Source organism: Rhinoraja longicauda, chromosome 7, assembly GCF_053455715.1.
Source record: "Rhinoraja longicauda isolate Sanriku21f chromosome 7, sRhiLon1.1, whole genome shotgun sequence".
NCBI lineage: Eukaryota > Metazoa > Chordata > Chondrichthyes > Rajiformes > Arhynchobatidae > Rhinoraja > Rhinoraja longicauda.
In genome coordinates this window covers 8,664,627-8,690,908 of record NC_135959.1, presented here as the reverse complement: position 1 = coordinate 8,690,908, position 26,282 = coordinate 8,664,627, and the positions used below count along the sequence as shown (strand labels likewise).

At 47.6% G+C, this 26,282-nt stretch overlaps 1 protein-coding gene across 1 annotated transcript in view; it reads left to right on the top strand.

Annotated features, from left to right (window-relative positions):
- The window catches only part of LOC144595423 (interleukin-5 receptor subunit alpha-like), a 43,818-nt gene extending 24,658 nt beyond the window's left edge, over positions 1-19,160 (top strand). The window contains exons 3-8 of the mRNA XM_078402926.1: positions 2,501-2,679; positions 3,794-3,933; positions 11,165-11,303; positions 13,202-13,298; positions 18,044-18,134; positions 18,980-19,160. Of these exons, the coding sequence (XP_078259052.1) occupies positions 2,501-2,679; positions 3,794-3,933; positions 11,165-11,303; positions 13,202-13,298; positions 18,044-18,134; positions 18,980-19,060 (727 nt within the window). The 3' untranslated portion in view covers positions 19,061-19,160. The remainder of the gene's footprint in view (positions 1-2,500; positions 2,680-3,793; positions 3,934-11,164; positions 11,304-13,201; positions 13,299-18,043; positions 18,135-18,979) is intronic.
- Positions 19,161-26,282: the final 7,122 nt, after the last annotated feature.

Sequence of the window (26,282 nt, the reverse complement as noted above, 5' to 3'; positions counted from 1 at the left end):
CAGAGGACACGGTTTCAGGGGAGGCGATCCCAGTAACTGATCTGGTAACACCTGCAGAAGGTCCCTGAACCAGAGGCTCATCCTCCGGCCCACAAGTCACCAGTCCGTGGTCACCGCCCTCGTCAGGGGTGGAAGGTCTCGAAATATCCGTCCCCCTTAATTTGGGCCCACGCTCATGCTCTTCCTCGCTTTCCGACAGCCTTCTTTTTGTCCCGGTAACTATGGGAGGTGCGGTGACCTCCATAGAGGAAGGGTCCTCCGCCTCCGCACCACCCGCTGCCCCCTTTCTACTCCCATGTTTGCTCCCACCTGCCCCCTTCCGATTCACCTCAGCTCCTTGCTGAGCCAAACCAGGTGCGCCCTGGACTTCACTGGGCCCACTGGGCAGGAGCCCATCTGCTGTTGATTGATTCCCTTGGAGGGGCTTATTCTTCTTCTTATCCTTATTCTTAATCTTCCCCTTCTGCGTCACCCAACCTCCCTCCCCCCCTTCACCCTTCCCCTGCGCCTTGCCATCTACCACCTCCACAGGTTCAGGGCATGGGGGGGGGGGGGGGGGGCCCTCACTGCTCCGGGTCACCAAGGTAGTACTTGCAGCCTCTGATGGGTTGGCAGTGCCGTCCCGGGTCACCGAGACGGAGCCAGCAGCCCCAGCCGAGTCAGCAGTTCCACCCCGGGCCACCGAGGCATGGAGGGCCGCCCCGGTTGGGCCAGCACTGCATTCCTGGGCCCCTGCGTTAGAATTTCTCGCAGTGGCCCGGCTCCTGGGACACTCTCTACGGAGATGTCCAAACTCCTTGCACGCATGACACTGTGCCTCTCCCCAGCTCCAATACACGCGATTGGAGAGACCCTTATGCTCCACAGCGAAGCTCCCCTCGGCACCCAACCCCACTTCCACCTTCATAAACACGCGCCTCTTGAAGCTCAGCACCCCTTTCTCATACGGGTCATTCCCGGGGTGCATGAGCCTAGTAAGCTTAGACCGCACCTCCCCAATCTTCATCAAGTGTGGAAGGATTTTTGCATCCCGGAGAAACGTGGGACAATTCCGTAGGAGAACCGATTTTACATTGGACACCCACGGTTCCACCTGTAGATGGACCCCCTCCACCGTGAGCCCCTTCTCCAACACTTGGGCCACATCCTTCCGGGACTTCAGTATCAACTGAACCTTCCCTCCTGCACTCTCGGAAGAGGCAATGACATCCCTCTTGAACAGATCATGCAAGCCCTTTGCAATTGCAGCCCTGCTCCACATGAACCCGGTTTGAACCGAGATCCCGTAAATATCCCAGTCCAAGTCAACATGAGGCTCATCCATGAGTGGCCTCGAGGCCGCCGTCGAAGCCGCCACTGCGTAGCTCTGAACCTTAGGCCGAGCCCCCGCCTTCATGACAGTGGCAGCAGCCGGGGACAGGGACAGCAGCACCTCAGCTCAAAAGCGATCCTCAGAGACAGTCACAGTCTGAATAAGCAGCAGAAGCAGTTTCCTCCAGCCAAAGAAAGGAAAGTCCCCAAGCTCACCTCCACAGTCCAGAGCAGCTTTTGGAAGGCTCTTCAAAGCCCTGACAGAAGCAAAAGATACCCTCTTCACCTTAAGCCCAGGCAACAGCAGTGTGCAAAACGGTATTGGGGCAGAGAGTCGGTGCTATAAATGTCAAAGACACCGAAATCATTCCTACCCACGATCTCCAGGCACTCTTGGCAATCCGCCAGCCACGGCTGCTCCCTCCGCGGTGCAGAGGAACTCAGGAATTCCACACGAAATGGAGAAATCCTTAAACAAAGGAAAGTTTCCACAGTCCGACGTTCGGTCGAACTATGAAATCTCACTGCAACTGTTCCTCCTCCTTCGACAAGAACCTTGAAAGGTTGCTTCAAAACTTCTCAGTCGCCGGAGCAGAGAAAAACACGACCTCTCTCTCTCTCTCTCTCTCTCTCTCTCTCTCTCTCTCTCTCTCTCTCTCTCTCTCTCTCTCTCTCTCTCTCTCTCTCTCTCTCTCTCTCTCTCTCTCTCTCTCTACCTCTCTCTCTCTCTACCTCTCTCTCTCCCTCCCTCCCTCTCTCTCTCTCTCTCTCTCTCTCTCTCTCTCTCTCTCTCTCTCTCTCTCTCTACCCTCTCTCTCTCTCTCTCTCTCTCTCTCTCTCTCTCTCTCTCTCTCTCTCTCTCTCTCTATCTCTCTCTATCTATCTCTCTCTATCTATCTATCTCCTTACTGGCTGACAGTTTTCCTGACCATCTTTCCATATGTTTGAATGGTCTAATTCCACTCCTATCACTCATGAACTTATGAAACAAGTCCCCTTTTTCTTCTTCATCTTCTTCCATCGGGATCATTTCCACAGATTCACCACCCCTTGACCCTTCTTCAGGCTGAGAGTCAGGGGAGAGGGAGCAACGGAGATATGGAGGGGTCAGGTGTCTCTCTCTGTCTGTCCCGTCCAGACCTATTCGTCTTTATTTTGTAGAGTTTATCTCTCAATTTTCTTCTTTAAGGGAGCGAAACCCATCGGAGGTGTACAACTGCACCGATTACCTGGATGGAGGGAGGAACGTTGGCTGTGTCAACCACAAATATTACTTTAACAAGAGCATCGAGATCATCATCTGTATCAGCGACGTGAACAAGAAAGACAGATTGCCGTATTGCAGAATAGTGAAACCGTCCCTTTTCTGTAAGGCACTTTGTATGGGGTTTTTTCTGATGGAACTTAATTGAAATATCTGTAAACGGAAAAGTGGCAGGCGGTGATTGATCGGGAGAAGCGTTTGAGTTTGAGTTTAGCTCATTGTCATGTGCACTGAGGTACAGTTAAAAGTTTTTGTTGCGTGCTAACCAGTGCCACTCCGCCATTCAATCATGTCTGATCTATCTCTCCCTCTTAACCCCATTCTCGTGCCTTCTCCCCATAACCCCTGACACCCGTACTAATCAAGAATCTATCTCTGTCTTTAAAAAGAGGGAGAACAGAGAAGGTTCACCAGATTGATTCCTGGGATGGCAGGACTTTCATATGAAGAAAGACTGGATAGACTCGGCTTGTACTCGCTGGAATTTAGAAGATTGAGGGGGGATCTTACAGAAACTTACAAAATTCTTAAGGGGTTGGATAGGCTAGATGCAGGAAGATTGTTCCCGATGTTGGGGAAGTCCAGAACAAGGGGTCACAGTTTAAGGATAAGGGGGAAGTCTTTTAGGACCGAGATGAGAAAGTTTTTTTTCACACAGAGTGGTGAATCTGTGGGATTCTCTGCCACAGAAGGTAGTTGAGGCCAGTTCATTGGCTATATTTAAGAGGGAGTTAGATGTGGCCCTTGTGTCTAAAGGGATCAGGGGGTATGGAGAGAAGGCAGGTACGGGATACTGAGTTGGATGATCAGCCATGATCATATTGAATGGCGGTGCAGGCTCAAAGGGCCGAATGGCCTACTCCTGCACCTATTTTCTATGTTTCTATGTTTCCATAACTTGTGAACTTATGAAGGAGGCTCATAACATAACTTATGAGGTTCTGTTGCTCAGGATTGCAACACCTGCAATCTCTTGTGTCTCATTTTGTGTTGTGTCTCTAGATAGTAGAGCCATCACCCTCTTAAGGAGAACGAGTTGACCACCCAAAATTGTTTTGCATGCGATTTACAGAGGCGTCAAGAGTCAAAAGTGTTTAATTGTCGTGTGCACTGGGAGTGGAACAATGAAGTGACATTACGATTCCACGTGAAATTTTAGAGCTGTTTCTGATGTGTCTCAACCAAGCTGTGACTTTGAAATGAGTTTTATTTTTGCAGATAAACTCAACAGTCCAATAAGTGTCACGATCAACAGCAGCACGGATGAGGTCAAATGGACACTTCCAAAATTTGATTTCGGTATAATTTGTTACAAGTTTCAATTAAACATCACAAATTGGGATGATAGAAACACAAAGGTAAGCAAGTGTTTACTTTATCCCAGGTGTGGGAATTTAACTATGATCAGCTACTCAAGAACTCATTACTTGTGTTGTTTGGTAGTTGGGATGAGCATCAGGATCAGGGGCAGCACAGTGGCACAGCAGTAGAGTTGCTGCTTTAAAGCGCCAGAGACCCAGGTTCAATCCTGACTATGGGTGCTGTCTATATGGAGTTTGTACGTTCTCTCCGTGACCTGCGTGAGTTTTCTCCGGGTGCTCCAGTTTCCTCCCACACTCCAAATACGTACAGGTTTACAAGCTAATCGGTTTGGTAAAAAAAAACTGGTAATTTGTCCCTAGTGTGTAGGATCGTGTTAAGTGTGTGCAGGGATCGCTGGTCTGCACGATCTCAGTGGGCCAAAGGGCCTGTTTCTGTGCTGTATCTCTAAAATAAACTAAACTAAACTAAGGATGGATGGTCCTGTGTCTCCTGTGGTACGCCTAGTTGTTACATACTGTAATAGTTAGTGAGATAAAAGCAGTTTAATGTTCAGATTACCCAGCACTTAGCTACAAGGAGAGGTTGGACAGACTTGCATAGCTTTATCTACCTTTAATTGGACTTTACATTATCTTTAATCAAACTTTACTGGACTACTTTTTTGTGCACTGAACGTTATACCCTTTATCCTGTATCTGTACACTGTGGATAGCTTGATTGTAATTATAGACACCCTGAGTAAACATCATCTGTTCCTTCTCTCCAGAGATGCTGCCTGTCCCGCTGAGTTACTCCAGCATTTTGTGTCTACCTTCGATTTAAACCAGCATCTGCGGTTCTTTCCTACAGCTATTCCTTTCCTCCAGAGATGCTGCCTGTCCCGTTGAGTTCCTCCAGCATCTCCAGGCATCTGCAGTTCCTTTTTACACACTTGATTGTAATTACGCTGGTCTTTTCACTGACCGGTTAGCACGCAACAAAAAAAGCTTTTCACTGTACCTCGGCGAAGCGAAACTAAACTCAACTAGTTTTCTCTTGCAAATGTGAAGGATTTAGAGTGGAGATAAGGAGGGATTTCTTTAGCCGGAAGATGATAAATCTGTGGAATTCATCGCCATAGACGACAGTGGAAGCCAAGACATTGGGTATTTTTAAAGCGGAGATTGATAAGATCTTGATTAGGAATGGTGTTTAAATCTGTGTTAAATGGTGTTAAATCATAGGAATGGTGTTACGGGGAGAATGCTGGAGAATAGGGCTGAGATGGAAAAACAGATCAGCCGTGATTGAATGGCAGAATAGACTCGATGGGCTGAATGGCCTAATTCCGCTCCTTTGTCTTATGAGGTTGTGTCGAGACCTGATAGAAGTACACAAAATTCTGAGAGGCATCGATAGAGTGGACAGGCAGAACCTTTATCCCCGGGCTGGAAATATCATGTACTATCGGGCATAAATTTAAGTTGAGAGGTTTAAAGTTTAAATGAGAATCGCGGGGCAAGTTTTTTACACAGATTGTGGTGAGTGCCTGGAACATATTGCCAGGGTTGGTGGTGGAGGCAGGTACGATAATGGCACTGAAAGGCTTTTGGATGGGCACATGGAGGGCGATATGGATTATGTGCAGAGAAATAAGAGTCGGTCTTGCAATCATGGTCAGGACAGTCATCGTGGGCTGAAGGGCCTGTTCCTGTGCTGTGCTGTTCTTTGTTGAAAACTAGGCAGCATCAGTGGAAAGGTACTGCAGGTGAGATGTTCTCCATTGGACTAATTCCCCTTTGGTCTCCAGATAGAATTGAGATAAAGTTGCCCTAGCTCCTGTCTTTCACCCTGGTAGCTAAGAAGTGTAACTTGAATATTTCCCTTTGACAGCCCTTAAAGGTAACCCTTTACCTTTGATAAAGCTCATGCTCACAAGTGATCAAAGCAGAATTAGGCCGTTCGGCCCATCAAGTCTACACTGCCATTCAATCATGGTTAATCTATCTTTCCCTCTTAACCCCGTTCTCTTGCCTTCTCCCATAACATAGAAACATAGAAACATAGAAAATAGGTGCAGGAGGAGGCCATTTGGCCCTTCAAGCCAGCACCGCCATTCATTGTGATCATGGCTGATTATCCACAATCAGTAACCCGTGCCTGCCTTCTCCCCATATCCCTTGATTCCACTAGCCCTTAGAGCTCTACCTAACTCTCTTTTAAATTCATCCAGTGAATTGGCCTCCACTGCCCTCTGTGGCAGAGAATTCCACAAATTCACAACTCTCTGGGTGAAAAAGTTTTTTTTCTCACCTCAGTTTTAAATGGCCTCCCTTTTATTCTTAGACTGTGGCCCCCTGGTTCTGGACTCTCCCAACATTGGGAACCTTTTTCCTGCATCTAGCTTGTCCAGTCCTTGACACCCCTGACACTTGCACTAAGCAAGAAACTATCTAACTCAGCCTTAAAAATATCCATTGACGGCTTCCACAGCCTTCTCTGGCAATGAATTCCACCGATTCACCACCCTCTGACTAAAGAAATTCCTCCTCATCTCCTTCCTACTTTTTATTCTGAGGCGATTATCTCTGGTCCTAGATCTCCCACTAGTGGAAACATCCTCTCCACATCCAATCTATCCAGGCCTTTCACTATTCGATCATTTTCAATGAGGTCCCCCCTCATCCTTCTAAACTCAGAATAGGATACACCTTTCATGAATTTGGCGTCAGGCGGGCATGTGAACGATGTGGCCCACCCAATGTAGCTGATTGACCCTAACTAGCATCTCTACACTGGGAGTTGTTGGTCTGGGGAGAGGTCACTGCCGTAGGCTCACTAGCCCTTCATAAACTTGACATATTTTGCAGAGAAAGCCTGTCTCTGCAATGTACAGCAGAAAGTCCACGGTCCGCAAGATTGATGAAACAAGTGGAAACAAAGAACTCAGATGCGGGTTTGTATCAAGATAGACACAAAGTGCTGGAGCAATTCAGCAAGTCAGGCAGCATCTTTGGAGAAAAGGAATAGGTGTCATTTTGTGTCGCGAGCCTTTCTTCAGACGGGAGCAAAAAGGATAGGTGATGTTTCAATAGACAATAGACAATAGGTGCAGGAGGAGGCCATTCGGCCCTTCGAGCCAACTCCACCATTCAATGCGATCATGGCTGATCATTCTCATTCAGTACCCCATTCCTGCTTTCTCCCCATACCCCCTGACTCCGCTATCCTTAAGAGCTCTACCTAGCTCTCTCTTGAATGTATTCAGAGAATTGGCCTCCACTGCCCTCTGAGGCAGAGAATTCCACAGATTCACAACTCCCTGACTGAAAAAGTTTTTCCTCATCTCCGTTCTAAATGGCTTACCCCTTATTCTTAAACTGTGGCCCCTGGTTCTGCACTCCCCCAACATTGGGAACATGTTTCCTGCCTCTAACGTGTCCAACCCCTTAATAATCTTATACGTTTCGATAAGATCTCCTCTCATCCTTCTAAATTCCAGTGTATACAAGCCTAGTCGCTCCAGTCTTTCAACATATGACAGTCCCGCCATTCCAGGAATTAACCTAGTTTCGGGTTAGAATCCTTCCGACTGATGGAGGAAAAGGATAGGTGACATTTTGTGTCGGGACCCTTCTTCAGAATCTGGAATCTGAAAATGGATAGGTGGCTTTTCAGGGTCGAGAACCTTCTTGAAGAAAGAAGTAGGGTCCTGACTCGATAATTCACCTATCCCTTTTCTCCAGGGATGCTGCCTGTTCCGCTGAGTTACTGCAGCACTTTGTGTCTATCTCTGCAAGCATGGGGTAACTGTTTATCAGATGTTTTCTGCTTAGTCGTGCTATTAGGAAGGCAGGTGGTAGAGTAACTGTGCCTGGTGCCTGGAGTTTTGCATTTGTTGTTCTCCATCTACCTTTCCATATGATAGTATAAGAAAATAACTGCAGATGCTGGTACAAAGCGAAGGTATTTATTCACAAAATAATGGAGTAACTCAGCAGGTCAGGCAGCATCTCAGGAAAGAAGGAATGGGTGACGTTTCGGGTCGAAACCCTTCTTTAGACTGATGTCAGGGGGGCGGGACAAAGGAAGGATATAGGTGGAGACAGGAAGATAGAGGGAGATCTGGGAAGGAGGAGGGGAAGAGAGGGACAGAGGAACTATCTAAAGTTGGAGAAGTCGATGTTCATACCACTGGGCTGCAATCTGCCCAGGCGAAATATGAGGTGCTGTTCCTCCAATTTCCAGTGGGCCTCACTATGGCACTGGAGGAGGCCCATGACAGAAAGGACAGACTGGGAATGGGAGGGGGAGTTGAAGTGCTCGGCCACCGGGAGACCAGTTTGGCCAACGCGGACCGAGCGCAGGTGTTGAGCGAAGCGATCGCCGAGCCTGCGCTTGGTTTCGCCGATGTAAATAAGTTGACATCTGGAGCAGCGGATGCAATAGATGAGGTTGGAGGAGGTGCAGGTGAACCATTCCATATGATATGCATTACTGGACACGTCTGCAGATTAGTAGGACACTAAGACACTTTTGAATCTGAACGACAATAATCCGCAAGAAATCTCAGTGAATTGATGGTACAGAAGTGTGAAAATGCACATCTCCAGATTCAGGGACAGTTTCTTCCCAGCTGTTATCAGGTAACTGAACCATCCTACCACTACCAGAGAGCAGCGCAGAACTACCTCATTGGTCACCCTCAGACTGTCCATGATCGGACATCACTAGTTTTACCTTGCACTAAACATTATTCCCTTATCATGTACAGTGTCTGTACACTGTGAATGGCTCGATTGTCACCATGTATAGTCTTTCCGCTGACTGGTTAGCACCCAACAAAAGCTTTTCACAGTACCTCGGTACACGTGACAATAAACTAAACTAAGCTAAACTCTTGCACACCTGACTTTTGCCACCAGGTGTCTCTGTCTAGCAAACTACCACCTGGACCAGGTTACCACACCCAACTGGCTCACTCTGACCAACCAGCTTACATATGACACCGGGTCTGTACGCACTGGAGTTTAGAAGGTGGTGAGGAGGCAATAGGCAATAGGCAATAGGTGCATTCAAGCCAGCACCGCTATTCACTGTGATTATCGCTGATCGTCCACAATCAGTATAAGAAAATAACTGCAGATGCTGGTCGAAGGTATTTATTCACAAAATGCTGGAGTAACTCAGCAGGTCAGGCAGCATCTCAGGAGAGAAGGAATAGGCGACGTTTCGGGTCTGAAGTCTCACCTGTTCATTACTGCCTTCAACCACTGAAAGTCACCTCACCTTCTGTCTCCTTTCTCTGTTCATTTATTTATTTACTTATTTATCTATTTATTCATTTCCCTATGTTCTCAAAATCTCTGTAAAGCGTCTTTGAGTATATGAAAAGCGCTATATAAATAAAATGCATTATTATTATTATTATTATAAACTGAAGATAGACACAAAAAGCTGGAGTAACTCAGCGGGACTGACAGCATCTCCGGAGAGAATATATGGATGATGTTTCGGGTCGAGACACCTCTTCTGAATTGTTAGGGGTAAAGGAAACGAGAGATATCCTTGACTTGTCACGTACAAGTTCCTCCAAATTTGAGGAAGGATATTCTTGCTATTGAGGGCGTGCAGCGTAGGTTTACTAGGTTAATTCCCGGAATGGCGGGACTATCATATGTTGAAAGACTGGAGCGACTAGGCTTGTATACACTGGAATTTAGAAGGATGAGAGGAGATCTTATCGAAACGTATAAGATTATTAAGGGGTTGGACACGTTAGAGGCAGGAAACATGTTCCCAATGTTGGGGGAGTCCAGAACAAGGGGCCACAGTTTAAGAATAAGGGGTAGGCCATTTAGAACTGAGACGAGGAAAAACTTTTTCAGTCAGAGAGTTGTGAATCTGTGGAATTCTCTGCCTCAGAAGGCAGTGGAGGCCAATTCTCTGAATGCATTCAAGAGAGAGCTAGATAGAGCTCTTAAAGATAGCGGAGTCAGGGGGTATGGGGAGAAGGCAGGAACGGGGTACTGATTGAGAATGATCAGCCATGATCACATTGAATGGCGGTGCTGGCTCGAAGGGCCGAATGGCCTCCTCCTGCACCTATTGTCTATTGTCTATATAGACGATGATGTAGAGAGATACAGATTGAAAGATATGCAAAAAAAGTAACGTTGACATAGTAAACAGGCCATTGTTAGTTGTTTGCTGGGTGAAAACGAGAAGCTGGTGTGACTTGGGTGGAGGAGGAATAGAGAGAGAGAGAGAGGGAATGCTGGGGCTACCTGAAGTTAGAGAAATCAATATTCATACCACTGGGTTGTAAGCTGCCAAACGAAATATGAGATGCTGTTCCTCCAATTTGCGTGTGACAATGGAGGAGACCTAGGACAGAACGATCTGTGTGGGAATGGGAACGGAAAAGATTCTGGATCAAATCATTTGCCTCACATCATTAAAGTCTTAATAAATATTTTTGCATAATTACAGTTAGACTTCTAAATAAAAATATCTCAAGAAATTCTGCCCCTGTGAATTCAAGAGTCAAGGGTGTTTAATTGTCACGTACACTGACTGGACAAGTAATATTCTTACATGCCACAGCTTTACAGTAACATTGCTGCAATTATATAATAGATAAATATGGAATAAACTATTATACAATGAACTATCAGTTATACTAGTTAACCACCCCACACCATAATAGGGTAAATCAAAGTGTGTAGGGTAAACCTTATACAACTCTATAATTGTTCAATGCTGAGGTCGGGTTGTGGTTTGGGTTAACGTAGAACATAGAACATAGAACTTAGCACAGGAATGGGCCTTTTCGGCTCACAATGTCTGTGCCGAACATGATGCTAAGTTAACCTGATCTCATCCGCCTGTACATGATCCATATCCCTCTGATCTCATCTGTACATGATCCATATCCCTCTGATCTCATCTGTACATGATCCATATCCCTCTATTCTCTGCACTTCCGTGCGCCCATCTAAAAGCCTCCTAAATGAGGGCGTGCAGCGTAGGTTTACTAGGTTAATTCCCGGAATGGCGGGACTTTCATATGTTGAAAGACTGGAGCGACTAGGCTTGTATACACTGGAATTTAGAAGGATGAGAGGAGATCTCACGTTGAGTAAGGTGGGCCCAAACATTGTTGCGCTGTCGTGTACCGTTTTGGCTGTAGTTCAGGAACAAACAAACAAACAAACGAGAGCTTTAGTATCACTCGTGTCAATGTAATGAATTGGAAACCATTGCTTTGTTTTTTTTTTCTCTCAGCTTGAAAATGTGACTCGAACCTATCACTCCATCAGCAGGGATCACACAAAAAGATATTCAGTCAATGTGAGAGCTGTGATGAACGATATCTGTTTAGAAAGCAGCATCTGGAGTGACTGGAGCAAACCCCTGATTATTGGTAAGAGGATTACTTTTGTTCAAGAAAACTTTAAAACCGATGATAACCTTGAAAACCTATGATGAGCGTTCGTCAGGCACTGGGCCTGTACTCGCTGGAGTTTAGAAGAATGAGGGCGGCACGGTAGCGCAGCGGTAGAGTTGCTGCTTTACAGCGAATGCAGCGCCGGAGACTCAGGTTCGATCCTGACTACGGGTGCTGCACTGTAAGGAGTTTGTACGTTCTCCCCGTGACCTGCGTGTGTTTTCTCCGAGATCTTCGGTTTCCTCCCACACTCCAAAGACGTACAGGTATGTAGGTTAATTGGCTGGGTAAATGTAAAAATTGTCCCTAGTGGGTGTAGGATAGTGTTAATGTACGGGGATCACTGGGCGGCACGGACTTGGAGGGCCGAAAAGGCCTGTTTCCGGCTGTATATATATGATATGATATGATATGATATGAGGGGGGACCTCATTGAAACATACAGAATAGTGAAAGGCTCGGATAGAGTGGATGTGGAGAGGATGTTTCCAGTAGTGGGAGAGTCTAGGACTAGGGGTCAGTTTCAGGATTAAAGTTCGTTTTTTTAGGAAGGAGATGAGAAGAAATTTCTTTAGTCAGAGGGTGGAATTCTTTGCCACAGAAGGCTGTGGAGGCCAAGGCAGTGGATATTTTAAAGGTGAATAGATAGATTCTTGATTAGTACGGGTGTCAGAGGTTATGGGGAGAAGGCAGGAGAATGGGGTTAGGAGGGAGAGTTAGATCGGCCATGATTGAATGGCACAGTTGGTTTGATGGGCCGAATGGTCTAATTCTACTCCTATTCCTTATGACCTTATGACCTTAAAACACACTACAAAGATCGGGCAAGGCAATCCAGACTTTATTTAAGAGCGCCAAACACACTGATCACTGGGAGTAAGCTAGGAGACAACAGGGAGCAGAACCTGACTAAAGTGGACTGTAAGTAAGTACCAGGAACACGTGCTCAGTTTGAACATTCTTTCAAGCACAGAATGATTATGATACATGAAGAAGGTTTTGAGGATTTTTTAGGCACGCTAACTGTCCCTATCCCCTGCTGTCTTCTTGAAGCTTTGCAATTTGGTTTTGACACTTTAGACTGTTACAAGCTTCACTGAGAGCTTTCCGTCCCAGCTTCTGAGCCCAGGGATGGTTGGATTAACATCTGATGCACCTTTAAAGGCACTGGGCCTGTACTCGCTGGAGTTTAGAAGGATGAGGGGGGACTTCATTGAAGCTTAACGAATAGTGAAAGGCCTAGGTAAGGTGAATGTAGAGAGGATGTTTCCACTAAGTAGGAGAGTCTAGGACCAGAGGCCATACCTCAGAATCAAAGGACGTAACTTTAGAAAGGAGATGAGGAGGAATTTCTTTAGACAGAGGGTGGTGAATCTGTGGAATTCATTACTACAGACGACGGTGGCCAAGTCAATGGATATTTTTAAGCCGGAGATTGACAGATTCTTGATTAGTTAGGCTTCTCACCTCCATTCCAAAGGTATGTCATTTTATTCTGAGGCTATGCCCTCTGGTCCTGTACTCTCCCACTAGTAGAAATATGCTCTCCACATCCTTTCAATCCTGGACACTTGACCAGGGACTGGGAAAGAAAAATATGGAATCATATCCGTGACGCTGCCTGACCCGCTTAGTTACTCCAGCAATTTGTGTCTACCTTTGGTCGATGCTGCCTGACTCGCTGAGATAATCCAGCAATTCGTGTCTACCTTTGGACGATGCTGCCTGACCCGCTGAGTTACTCCGGCATTTTGTGTCCATCTTCGGTGTAAACCAGCATCTGCAGTTCCTTCTTACACGTGGAATCATGTCTGTTCTTGATCATATTGCACGTTTATTGTCTCGGATAGCAACGGAAGGCTTTGTATTTCCAGATCCTGACGGAAAGGATATGTCCTTCCCAACAATTGTGGCAGTGCTTGCAGTGATTCTCGTTGCACTCGTGTTGCTCCTAGTTTTTATCTGCACAAAGTAAGTGGTTACTATCATCTGCTTTAGTTTATTAGATATTCAGCTGTATGGCTCAGAGGGATGTATTCTTGTGCAGTTTTTATCAAGGAGGGGATAATTTGGCTTTGCTCTTCTGACTGCGCCCCGTGCTCTACTTTAAATGCCCCCATCTGCAACGTACTGCTGAATTATTGTTTATTAAACTTTCCTGTACATTCACCTACCTGTGAGATGTGTACACGGGATGAGCTGCCAGAGGATGTACAGGTCCACCGCCGACCTTCCGGCAACTGGCCTCCTTTAATCCGGACAAAATTACCAGAGCGCACTTGAAAATCCCCCCGAAAACGTGGCCCCTAGGCCGGGTGAGGCGGCCGATCTCGGCCTCATCAGGACTTCCGCGGCGGATCGGCGGGTTGAATCTGCCCCCCTGCGGCCGGGGCTCTGGAACTCCGGCCCGGCCGGAACCGGCAGATCCGTTCCCATAACAGACTTCCGAGGCTGGACTTTGCGGGTGTGTACCGCGGCTCCTCGGCGGCCTAGGCGGAACGTTCCGGTACCGTTTGACTTCTCTCGGAGGCCGTGACCTCTGTTGGTCCGGCACAACGGATAGTCCGGCAAGGCTCTGGAACCAAGAGTGCCGGAAAATCGGTGGTGGACAACATTTCAAAGACATTTGGACAGGTGTCTGGATAAGAAAGGTTTAGAGGGACATGGGCCAAACGTGGGCAGGTGGGACCAGTGTAGATGGCGGCATGGGCAAGTCGGGCCGAAGGGCCTGTTCCCATGCTGTATGGCACCATTACTCTATTTCAAATGTAGTTGTTTAAAAATGTTTTCCTCGTGTCGTTTCTAGCTGTTTAACACAACAGGATTAAATGGTGGCACATTGGTGCAGCTGGCAGAGCAGCTGCCTCACGGCGCCAGAGACCCAGGTTCGATTCTGACCTTGGGTACTGTCTGTGTGGAGTTTGCACATTGTCTCTGTGATCGTGTGGGCTTCGCTTTCCTTCCACATCCCAAAGACAAGCCGGGTCGAACTAATGTATGGGTGACCTCTGGTCGGTGTGGACTCGGTGGGCTGAGGGGCCTGTTTCCACGCTGTATCTCTAAACTAAACTAATCGTGGGTTGAACTGTTCTAGGTTCAATGTTCTTTTTTAATAATCGCCTCTAACATTTTTGCAAACAATAGACATTAGGCCAACTGGCGGCACGATGGCATAGCTACTGTCTTGCATCGCCAGAGAGCAGGGTTCCATCCTGACCAGTTTACTCCCACCCTCCAAAGACGTACAGGGGATCTTATCGAAACGTATAAGATTATTAAAGGGTTGGACACGTTAGAGGCAGGAAACATGTTCCCAATGTTGGGGGAGTCCAGAACAAGGGGCCACAGTTTAAGAATAAGGGGTAGGCCATTTAGAACTAAGATGAGGAAAAACTTTTTCAGTCAGAGAGTTGTGAATCTGTGGAATTCTCTGCCTCAGAAGGCAGTGGAGGCCAATTCTCTGAATGCATTCAAGAGAGAGCTAGATAGAGCTCTTAAGGATAGCAGAGTCAGGGGGTATGGGGAGAAGGCAGGAACGGGGTACCGTTTGAGAATGATCAGCCATGATCACATTGAATGGCGGTGCTGGCTCGAAGGTCCGAATGGCCTCCTCCTGCACCTATTGTCTATTTTCTATTGTCTGTAGGTTAATTGGCTTGGTATCAATATAAAATTGTCCTGAGTGCTCATGAGTGGGGTTTGCTGGTCGGCGCGGACTCGATGGGCCGAAATGCCTGTTTCCTCGCTGAACCTCTAAACTATACTAAACTAAGCCGATCTGTAGTTATTTATAGTCTCTTTAGTTTCATTGGTTGCTCATGATTGCTTCACCCCTCCCATAGAACCTTTCTTCCTGGCTGGGATACACATTTGCGGAGTGTCATGAATGTACCTCCATTCCACATTTCTCCCCTGTTCATCCATCAGCCCAGTCCATGACAGCAGGCTCTATCCTCGTCCTTTTGTAATTCCCTTTGTTTTAATTGATTCTCTTCCATGTTTTGCCCTTTCCATATAAATACAAACTTCTGTTGTAATGTGATCACAGCTCCCTTTGGGATCTTGTTCGAAGTCATGTATTGAAACTACTTCATTACACTTCACAGTATCTTTGCCGGCTGACTCGCGAACGTATTGTTCTTGGAAGCTATCTGGAATACACTCAGGAGATTTGTTCTCGTACTGGCCTTTCCTGCCAAATTAACCCAATCTACATGATTATAGAACATACGATAGTGCAGTACAAGAACAAAGTCTGTGCCAAGACCAAATCTTATCTGCCTGCACATGATCCATATTCCTTAAGCTCAGGGGTGACCGCGCTTTGGCGGTTGCAGCTCCTAGACTGTGGAACAGCATCCCTCTCCCCATCAGAACTGCCCCCTCCATCGACTCCTATAAGTCCAGGCTCAAAACCTATTTCTACTCCCTAGCGTTTGAGGCCCTCTGAGGGGGCGCTGTGAACTGTTTATGTATGTGCTGTTATGTTTGTGTGCCATTGTATGTTCGTTCTTAGTACCTGAACTGATGTACAGCACTTTGGTCAACGTGGGTTGTTTTTAAATGTGCTATACAAATAAAATTGACTTGACTTGACTTGACTTCACTCGCTGCGCATCCATGTGCCTCTCCAAAAGTCTCTTAAATGCCACACTCATATCTCACTGGTTCAATGGTTCTTTACTATCACACATACGTACAGTGAAATACTTTTTTTTGCATACAGTTCAGTAAAGTATTACTGAATATGTGGTGGCATAACGGTAGAGCTACATTCCTTACAGCTCCAGAGGCCCGGGTTCAATCCTGACTCTGGGTGCTTGTTTGTACGGAGTTTGTACGTTCTCCCCGTGACCGCGTGGGTTTTCTCCGAGATCTTCGGTTTCTTCCCACACTCCAAAGACGTACAGGTTTGTAGGTTAATTGGCTTGGTATAAATGCAATTTGTCCCTAGTGTGTGTAGGATAGTGCTAGTGTGCGGGGATCGCTGGTCGGTGCAGACACGTTGGGCCGATGGGCCTGTTTCCACGCTGTATCTCTAAACCAAACTAAACTACACACAAGCACAATCCACGATTGAGTACAAATTGTACGGAAACAGTCCACTGAGACCATATACAAGAGCCGCCAGGTTTTGGCACCATTTTCAAAGTCCAGGTTGCTTTAGGTGCTGCTGGCCATAAAGGCCCGTTGTCCTGGCGACGTTGCGGGGTCGGCCTGGCCAAGCGAAGCTGTTGGTGTCCCCCGCCGCTGCTCCACCGCTGTGTGCCGCTGCAAGCTGCGTTCGGTCCGCATGCTCAGTCTTTGAGAGCGGTGCCCGGTCCAATTGAGCCCCAGGCTGCAGCCAGGCCTCCTACTGTGGCCATGATTCAGATCACCCAGCGAACCATCGTCCCTCTCCTCGGCCGACCACGGTCCGGACCTCGCAGCCGGACCTGAGGGCGAGGAAGGTAAGACCCTGGTTCCTCTCTCTTGCGCCCACCGCCGCCATCTTGACCCTCTCCCTCTCCACCCCGGTCCTCGGGGACGAACAGGGACTGGGCTCGGCGGCTCCCTCTACAGGCGGATTTCCCGGCTCCGCAGTGGGCAAGCCGGGCCTATTGCCGAGAGATAAACACGACACCACGTTGTGCCACATGGCACAACCCCCTGTGTGCCACCACCACCACCCCTGGCAGTGCATTCCAGGCACTCACCACCATCTGTGCAAAAATTACATGTGCCCAGCACATCCCCTTTAAACGTTTCCTCTCTTATCTGATAGCTATGCCCTCTGATTTTTGATATTTCCAGCTTGGGTAAAAAGGTTCTGACTCTCTACCCTTTCTATACGTCTCGTAATTTTATATTCTTCTATCAGGTCGGTGAATATCTTCAATGGTTCGGTGTTCCAAAGGAAAAATAATATCTTTGAATGAAAGAATAAATGTATGAATGAATACTGTATTGTCAAATGTGACAAGTCGCAGTGATATTCTTTATTTTGTGTACACAAGGTATGCAAAGGGTCACCACATAAAGGACGCCGAAAAAGTTATAAAGTACAAGAGTCTTCCGTGTGCTCCCCGTATCAAGCATTTCAATACAGGCCACCACAATCTATATATCAACACCAATGACCCATGCCTTCCACCAGTAAATTGTTTTAAGAGTTCGCTTTGTGGGTTATAGCTGCCTAAATGTTCAATTGAGGGATTGTGCCTTAAACATGTGGGCGTCACGGTGGCACAACGGTAGAGTTGCTGCCGTACAGCGCCGGAGACCCGGGTTTGATCCTGACTGCGAGTGCTGTCGACACGGAGTTTGTACGTTCTCACTCTGACCATGAGGGTTTTCTCCAGGTGCTCCGGTTTCCTCCCACTCTATGGAGACGTACAGGTTGGGAGGTTAATTGGCCTCGTTAAATTTGTAAACTGGTGTGTAGGAGAGTGGTAGTGCATGGGTTAATCGCTGGTCGCCGCAGACTCGGTAGGTCGAAGAGCCTGTCTCCACGCTGTATCTCTTAAAGTCAAGTAAGTCAAGTCAAGTCAAGTCATAGTCTCGGGCAGTGAATTGCAAACACCCTCTGGTTGAAAGATATCCTCCCTTGTCTCATTGCTTTCTGCTGATGTTCGGATCTGCTGCTCTTTAAACAGATGAGATAAGTCAATAAAGTTATTCCCACTTCCCAAAACTCTTCTGAAAAATAGTGATTTGGCATTTTGCATTCCCTGCAGATGTGAATTATTGTCCAAATTGTGTCAACCAATCCCTGATGCTGAAGAGAAGTTCAAAGGACTTTTTGAAGATTGCAATGGTGATTTTCAGGTAACTAAAGGCATTAAAATATTGATAAAAGAAACACATCTCGGGGTACATGTTAAAAAACAATGGGTTAGATCGTCACTCCTGATTTATGCACCAGAACAGTTTAGTATATTGTCACGTGTACCGAGGTACAGTGAAAAGATTTTGTTGCACGCTAACCAGTCAGCGGAAAGACAAAACATGATTACAATCAAAGATAGACACAAAAAGCTGGAGAAACTCAGCGGGACAGGCAGCACATTCCACCTCTCCAGAGATGCTGCCTGTCCCGCTGAGTTACTCCAGCTTTTTGTGTCTGTCTTCGGTTCAAACCTGCATCTGCAGTTCCTTCTTACACATGATTACCATCGATCATTTACAGTGTACAGATACATTGATCGGAGAATAACGTTTAGTGCAAGGTAAAGCCAGCAGAGTCCGATCAAGGATAGTCCAAGGGCCTACCAATGAGGTGCACAGTAGTTCAACACTGCTCTCTGGTTGTGGTAGGATGATTCAGTTGCCTGATAAAACATCCATTGACTTGGTCTCCTCAGCCTTCAGTAGCAATGAATTCCACAGATTCACCATCCTCTGACAAAAGAAATTCCTCCTCTTCTCCCTCCTAACGTTAAGTCTTTTCACTCAGAGGCTGTGGCCTGTGGTCCTCGACTTTCCCACTTCCCATCTTCTCCACGTCCACTCTATCCGGGCCTTTCACTATCTCGACGGGGATGATAGGGACAACATGGTTTCCTTTTTAATGCTCCTCTTGGGAGACTCAGATTGTACATCCGCCATCACCAAGCTGCTCCTTGAATGCTGGTGTCTGCAGCAAAATGACCGCCATTTGTTTCCTCATACAGAAATGGATCAACAAGAGTCTCCAGCTGACTAAAGCTGAAGACTGCCCGTTGACCACTGCCAAAGAATTCCAAGAGCCTTAAATGACAGACGTTGACACATTCCCTTCTGGTTTCATCATCGGCAAGCCGCTGGTCTTCAACGGGACGTGGAGGAGGAAGAGAAGGTTCTATTTGAATGGAGAAAGGAAAAGAAAATGATGCGTCGATTGTAGTTGGTGAAACCTTTCTTTCTGCCAGTGTGTGTGTGCAGTCGTTGACCCTCACTAGACGTTCCAATGAGTACAGGACTTCGGATGAAGTTCAGTAAAGTATTAACAGGTAGAGAGGAGAGAGAGAGACGCACAGATGGATTCTTCTTTCCACAATACTGTTTACAAGGATTTCAATTCAAGAGTCAAGAGTGTTTCATTGTCATACTAGACCAAGTGGACCCGTTAGGCCCAAACCTCTCCTGCATTGGTGCAGCACCCTCTCCTCTCCCCCCCTCCCCTTCCCCTCCCCTACCCGCCCCCCCTCCCCGTCCCTCCTCCCCCTCCCCCCTTCCCCTCCCCCCTTCCCCTCCCCCCAACTCCATCCCCCTCAAACCTCCTTATCACCCCTCCTTCCCCAGAAGATAGATTTAAACTTTAAAATGTGAATAACTTTTAAAATATAACACCGATTTCAATGAAACTTCTTCCAGTAGCATCAAAGGGACGACGGTGAGTAAGGTGGGCTTAAAACTGTCGTGCTATCGTGTACCGGTTTGGCTGTAGTTCAGGAACAAACAGACAAACAAACAAATGAGAGTTTTAGTATATAGATGTCCCAGATAGGACAATGAACTTCTTACTTGCAGCAGCACGACAGAATGTGTAAACATAGTACACTGTAAATAATTTATATAGGTGAGTAAAAAAAGTTCAATGTGTGTAATCACATACGTACACATACAAAACAAACGCACACACAATGGACGGACAGTCGGAATATTTTACCCAGGGTAGAACGTAGAACATCAAAGACTGGAGGACATAGCTTTAAGGTGAGTGAGAGGGGCAAAGTTACAAGGAGATGTGCAGGGCAAGTTTTTTTACGCAGAGAGTGTTGGGTGCCTGGAACGCGCTGCCGAGGATGGTGGTGGTGGTGGAGGCAGATGCGGCGGAGGGATTTCAGTGTGGAAACAGGCCCTTCGGCCCAACTTGCCCACACCGGCCAATGTGTCCCAGCTACACCCATCCCCGTGAAGGTCGGAGGGAAGCAGCAGCCAGAAGCAGCGAGAGCGAGTATTGGCTGGACGTAGGTGAGTCAGTGGGAAAGAAGATTTAAAAAGAGCGCCAAAGGCCCAGTTTCGAGTAATTCACAAATTAGCCCTAAATTAGTTGACTAGGTAACAGATAAAGAAGTGCAGCTGTGGCGGAGCGGCCTTGTTTGGAGCGGACTTGTTGGGTGCGGCCTTGTTGGGAGCGGACTTGTTGGGAGCGGCCTTGTTGGGAGCGGCCTTGTTGGGAGCGGACTTGTTGGGAGCGGCCTTGTTGGGTGCGGCCTTGTTGGGAGCAGCCTTGTTGGGGTGAAGTGCCTTGTTGGGAACAGCCTTGTTGGGAGCGGCCTTGTTGAGGTGAAGTGCCTTGTTGGGAGCGGCCTTGTTGGGAGTGGCCTTGTTGAGGTGAAGTGCCTTGTTGGGAGCGGCCTTGTTGGGAGCGGCCTTGTTGGGAGCGGCCTTGTTGGGAGCGGCCTTGTTGGGAGCGGCCTTGTTGGGAGCGGCCTTGTTGGGGTGAAGTGCCTTGTTGAGGTGAAGTGCCTTGTTGAGGAGAAGTGCCTTGTTGGGAGCCGCCTTGTTGGGAGCGGCCTTGTTGGGAGCGGCCTTGTTGGGGTGAAGTGCCTTGTTGAGGAGAAGTGCCTTGTTGGGAGCGGCCTTGTTGGGAGCGGCCTTGTTGGGAGCGGCCTTGTTGGGAGCGGCCTTGTTGGGAGCGGCCTTGTTGGGAGCGGCCTTGTTGGGAGCGGCCTTGTTGGGAGCGGCCTTGTTGGGGTGAAGTGCCTTGTGGGGAGTGGCCTTGTTGGGAGTGGCCTTGTTGAGGTGAAGTGCCTTGGTGAGTAAAGTGTGAGACTTTGGCGAGGAGGCTGAGGCTACACTTGATTCGAAATTTGTGATTTTTTTTTTGTCCACTGAAGAAATGGCAGGCAGGTTGGTACTGTGTGTTTCCTGCAGGATGTGGGAAGTCAGGGACACTGCTGGTGCTTCTGGAAACTACATCTGCAGGAATTGTGTCCAGCTGCAGCTCCTGAATGAACGTCTTGGGGAACTGGAGCAGCAGCTGGATGACCTCAGGCCCATCCGGGAAACACCGAGAGTTTCCTGGACAAGACCTACAGCGAGGTCGTCACGCCAAGGAAGCAGGAAGAGCCAAATTGGGGTGACCGTGAGAAAGGGGAGTAAGCGTGGAGTGCAGGAGACCCCGGTGGCTGTACCTACTGAAAACAGGTACACCCTTTTGGGAGTGGACTACACGACAAGTTTGAGTGGTAGCCAGGGCTGTGGTCCCAACCCTGGTGCCGAGGCACAACGGGGAAGAGTGACGTCAGGCAGAGCCATAGTGCTGGGAGACTCCATCGTCAGAGGTGCGGACAGCAGGTTCTGCGGCAGCGGGCGAGACTCCAGGATGGTGTGTTGCCTCCCTGGTGCCAGGGTCCAGGACGTCTCGGAGCGTCTGCACGGCATCCTCAAGAGCGAGGGGGAGCAGCCGGAGGTTGTTGTGCGTGTTGGCACCAATGATACAGGTCGGAAGAGGGAGGAGGTTCTGCAACATGACTTTGCGGACTTGGATAGAAGACTGAAAAGCAGGACCTGCAGGGCAGTGATCTCAGGATTGCTTCCAGTACCTTGTGCTGGTGAAGGCAAGAATAGGAAGATTTGTGAAATGAATGTGTGGCTGAGGAGCTGGTGCAGGGGGCAGGGATTCGGATTTCTCGATAATTGGGATCTCTTCCGGGGCAGGGGTGACCTGTACAAAAGGGACGGGTTGCATCTAAACTGTAGGGGGACCAACATCCTAGCGAGAAGGTTTGCTAATGCTACACGGGGGTGTTTAAACTAGATTGGCATGGAGTTTCAAAGTGTTCATGTTGAGTCTCGTTGTCAGTCTGTGCAGGAAGGAACTGCGGAAGCTGGTTTAAAACGAAGATAGACACAAAAAGCAGGAGGAACTCAGCGGGACAGGCAGCATCTCTGGAGAAAAAGAATAGGTGTCACGGGATCTGTGGGAAAAGGCAGGAACGGGGTACTGATTGTGAATGATCAGCCATGATCACATTGAATGGCGGTGCTGGCTCGAAGGGCCGAATGGCCTACTCCTGCACCTATTGTCTATTGTTTGTAGGTAAAATTGGCTTTGGTAAAATTGTAAAATGTCCCAAGTCAATAGATTTTTTTTTAAGGCAGAGATGGATAGATTCTTGATTAGTACAGGTGTCAGGAGTTACGGGGAGAAGGCAGGAGAATGGGGTTAGGAGGGGGAGATAGATCAGCCATGATTGAATGGCGGACTAGACTTGATGGGGCCCGAATGGCCTAATTCTGCTCCTGTCACTTATGACCCTATGACAAGGACCGAGGGGGAGCTGGAAAAGTGGGGCCGGAAGGTCACGGGCAGGTAGGAGGGTGAACCGGGGTAATGCCTCCAACACATTCGAGGCCGGCTGCAGGAGGTGTCCCCCGGGACACAAAGATGGCCGGGCGAGGAGAGGAGAGGAGAGGGCAGGGACGATGGTTCGTGGGAACTGCTCCAGTACATCGAGCGCGCGGGCTGACCGGACTTTGAAATAATGGCTCCAGTAATGGCGGCACCCGCAAGTGTAATGTGTGCAAAATGAATTTTGCTGCGCAGTTGCAGAGGTGAGAGATAAAGCACCATTGGAAGCAGCTGCAGGTACTGGAATCTTGAGCAAAACCACCCCAAAGTGCTGGAGCAACTCAGGCAGCATCTGCAGAGGTGGGGGGGGGGGGGGGGGGGAATGGGCATCAGTCTAAAAACGGGTCCCAACCCGAGACGTCACCGGTCCAATGCCTTCGTCCAGGATTTGCCGTTGCCCCTAATGGGAAAGCTAGGCAGGAAGATGTCCTCTCTCTGGGAAATAGATCAGATTGAGAGTTTTAACAGGCAACTTCAATTGCTTATTTAAGATATATATTAATGTGAATCAATTTACATGTCTTTCATCATCTGCTTGTTCAAATGTTCCACCTTTTGAATAAAAATAGCATACATTTTACTTTTGTGTTATTTGTGCAAATTAGCAATTTCTGAAGGGTATCCACGGTGGCGCAGTGGTAGAGTTTCTGCCTTACGGCACCAGAGAAACAGGTTCGATCCTTACCATGGGTGCTTGTCTGTGTGGTGTTTGTACGTTCTCCCCGTGAACTGCGTGGGTTTTCTCCGAGATCTTTGGTATCAATAGACAATAGGTGCAGGACCCTTCGAGCCAGGACCACCATTCAATGTGATCATGGCTGTTCATTCTCAATCAGTACCCCGTTCCTGCCTTCTCCCCATACCCCCTGGCTCCGCTATCCTTAAGAGCTCTATCTAGCTCTCTCTTGAATGCATTCAGAGAATTGGCCTCCACTGCCTTCTGAGGCAGAGAATTCCACAGATTTACAGATCTCTGACTGAAAACGTTTTTCCTCATCTCAGTTCTAAATGGCCCACCCCTTATTCTTAAACTGTGGTCCCTGGTTCTGGACTCCCCCAACATTGGGAACATGTTTCCTGCCTCTAACGTGTCCAACATCTTAATAATCTTATACGTTTCGATAAGATCCCCTCTCATCCTTCTAAATTCCAGTGTATACAAGCCTAGCCGCTCCAGTCTTTCCTCCCACACTCCAAAGACGCACATGTTTGTAGGTTACTTGGCTTGGTGTGTTTGTAAATCGTCCCTTGTGTGCATAGGAGAATGTTAATGTGTGGGCATGGCTGGTCGGCACAGACTCGGTGGGCCGAAGGGCCTGTTTCTATGCTGTATCTCTAAATTAAGCTACAAATCCACAGTGTGAGTCCCAAGTGTGGAGAAGATTTTAGATTAAACAGACACCTCATTGCTTTAGTTTGTCGAACTACTGTTCATAAAAACTTACTCAAGTCTAAACTTGTTTTTCGCATCTCTGAGTCATACAATGTTCAGAAATACTTTTTTAGCAATTATAATCCGGCCTTTATCTACACTGTGACAATACAACATAATGAAAAGATTAAAGTAGTTACCGAGAATGGCTCGTACCTAATTGAGGCCAGTTCATTGGCTATATTTAAGATGGAGTTAGATGTGGCCTTTGTGGCTAAAGGGATCAGGGGGTATGGAGAGAAGGCAGGTATGGGATACTGAGTTGGATGATCAGCCATGATCATATTGAATGGCGGTCAATGGGCCGAATGGCCTACTCCTGCACCTCGAAGGGCCGAATGGCCTACTCCCGCACCTATTTTCTATGTTTCTATGTTTCTATGTTATTGATGACAAACTGGAGCCGGTGGGACTGGTGGTGCACTAGTAGGGCTGCCGCTTTACAGCGCCAGAGACCCAGGTTCGATCCTGACCACAGGCACTGTCTGCGTCTGTCACCGGGGGCAAACCTACAGGGAAAATGCAAAGACTCCATACCAACAGCACCCGTAGTCAGGATCGAACCTGGATCTCTGGCGGTGTAAGGCAAGCAAATCTATAGTTGCGCCACTGCGACGCTCCCAACAATGGAAGAACAATGTGTGGGAAGCAAATGCAGGCGCTGATTTACACCGAAGATGGACACGAAAAGCTGGAGTAACTCTGCAGGTCAGGCAGCATCTCTGGAGAGAAGGAACGGGTGGCGTTTCACCTCAAGACTTCTTCAGTGTGTAGATGATGCACTCTAAAACCACCATGCGCTGGGAGCAGAGGGAAAACTGGTGGTAGATGACATATCAACCATGTGTGAGCTGCTTTATCCTCGAGAAATTATGTTGCTGCCCCTGTGTGGACAAGTGGAGCATGTTCCAACATGTTCATGACATTGGCTGCAAGGAGGTGAAACATGTGCTGCAGGAGACACGTGACTCAGCGGTAGGATTGCTGCCTTACGGTGCAACAGACCCCAGTTTGATCCTGACCGTGGGAGCTGTCTGTTTAGCTTTGAGTTTAGTTCAGTTTAAAGATACAGTGTGGAAACAGGCCCCTTCGGCCCATCGAGTCCGTGCCAGCCAGCGATCCCCGCACATTGACACTATTCTAACACACGAGGGACAATTTACATTTATACAAAGACAATTAACCTACAAACCTGTACGTCTTTGGAGCGTGGGAGGAAACTGAAGGTCTCAGAGAAAATACACGCAGATCACGCGGAGAACATACAATCTCCATACAGACACTACCCGTAGTCAGGATCGAACCCGGGCCTCTGGAGCTGTAAGGCAGCAACTCTACCGCTGCGCCACCTCAAATCGACTCACATACGTCAGTGGGGAGTACAGGTGGGTTTAAAATGATTGCATTATCAAAGAATAATCCTATTCAACATCCATTAGTTTTGTTCGTAATAAACTTATTTTACTACTTCCTTCCTTCTCTGTTAAAAGGTTATATCTGAGCTTCTTCAATTAAAGGAAAGATTTTTAAACAAGTTCCTGTTTTTTTCATTTCTCTGGTCAAATATTACTCACATTTATCATCATGTTTATCAGTAGTCACATTGTGAATACTCTTGAGGTAAAAGTTCCCAAAGAGACAACTCAGAAAGATTATTGCACATATTTTGTAAGATTAATATTTCGCTGACCATTGCATGCTTACCATCAAGGCAGGCCATATTGGTTCCACATGCTATATCATGTAAAGGAACTACAAATGTTGGTTTATACTAAAGATGGACATAAAATGCTGGGGTAACTCAGTGGGTCAGGCAACATCTGTGGGGGACATGGATAGGTGGTCTCCTTGAATTGGTTCATATTTAATTGTAGGTAACGTCAAACCACTAACAGACACGCCCCTATTGATCCAGTTTCTCAGGTAAGTCAGAAACGTCTGCCAAGTATATTGACGATGACATCTTGTATGTGAAAAATTCGGAATTTAGCACAGCCAACTGTGATGGCATTAGATCGGAACTTGTTTGTGTTGATCGGAGTAGGTTGTTTGCAGGCAATGGAACGTTGAGATAGTAGGTGTTGTTTTTAGATGTTTCATGACAAGAGTTCAGGGCAGGCACGTTCCTGTTAGGGTAAAAGGCAAGGCAGGTAGGGAGTAAAGAAGATAGACACAGAAAGTGCAGTAACTCAGCAGGACAGGC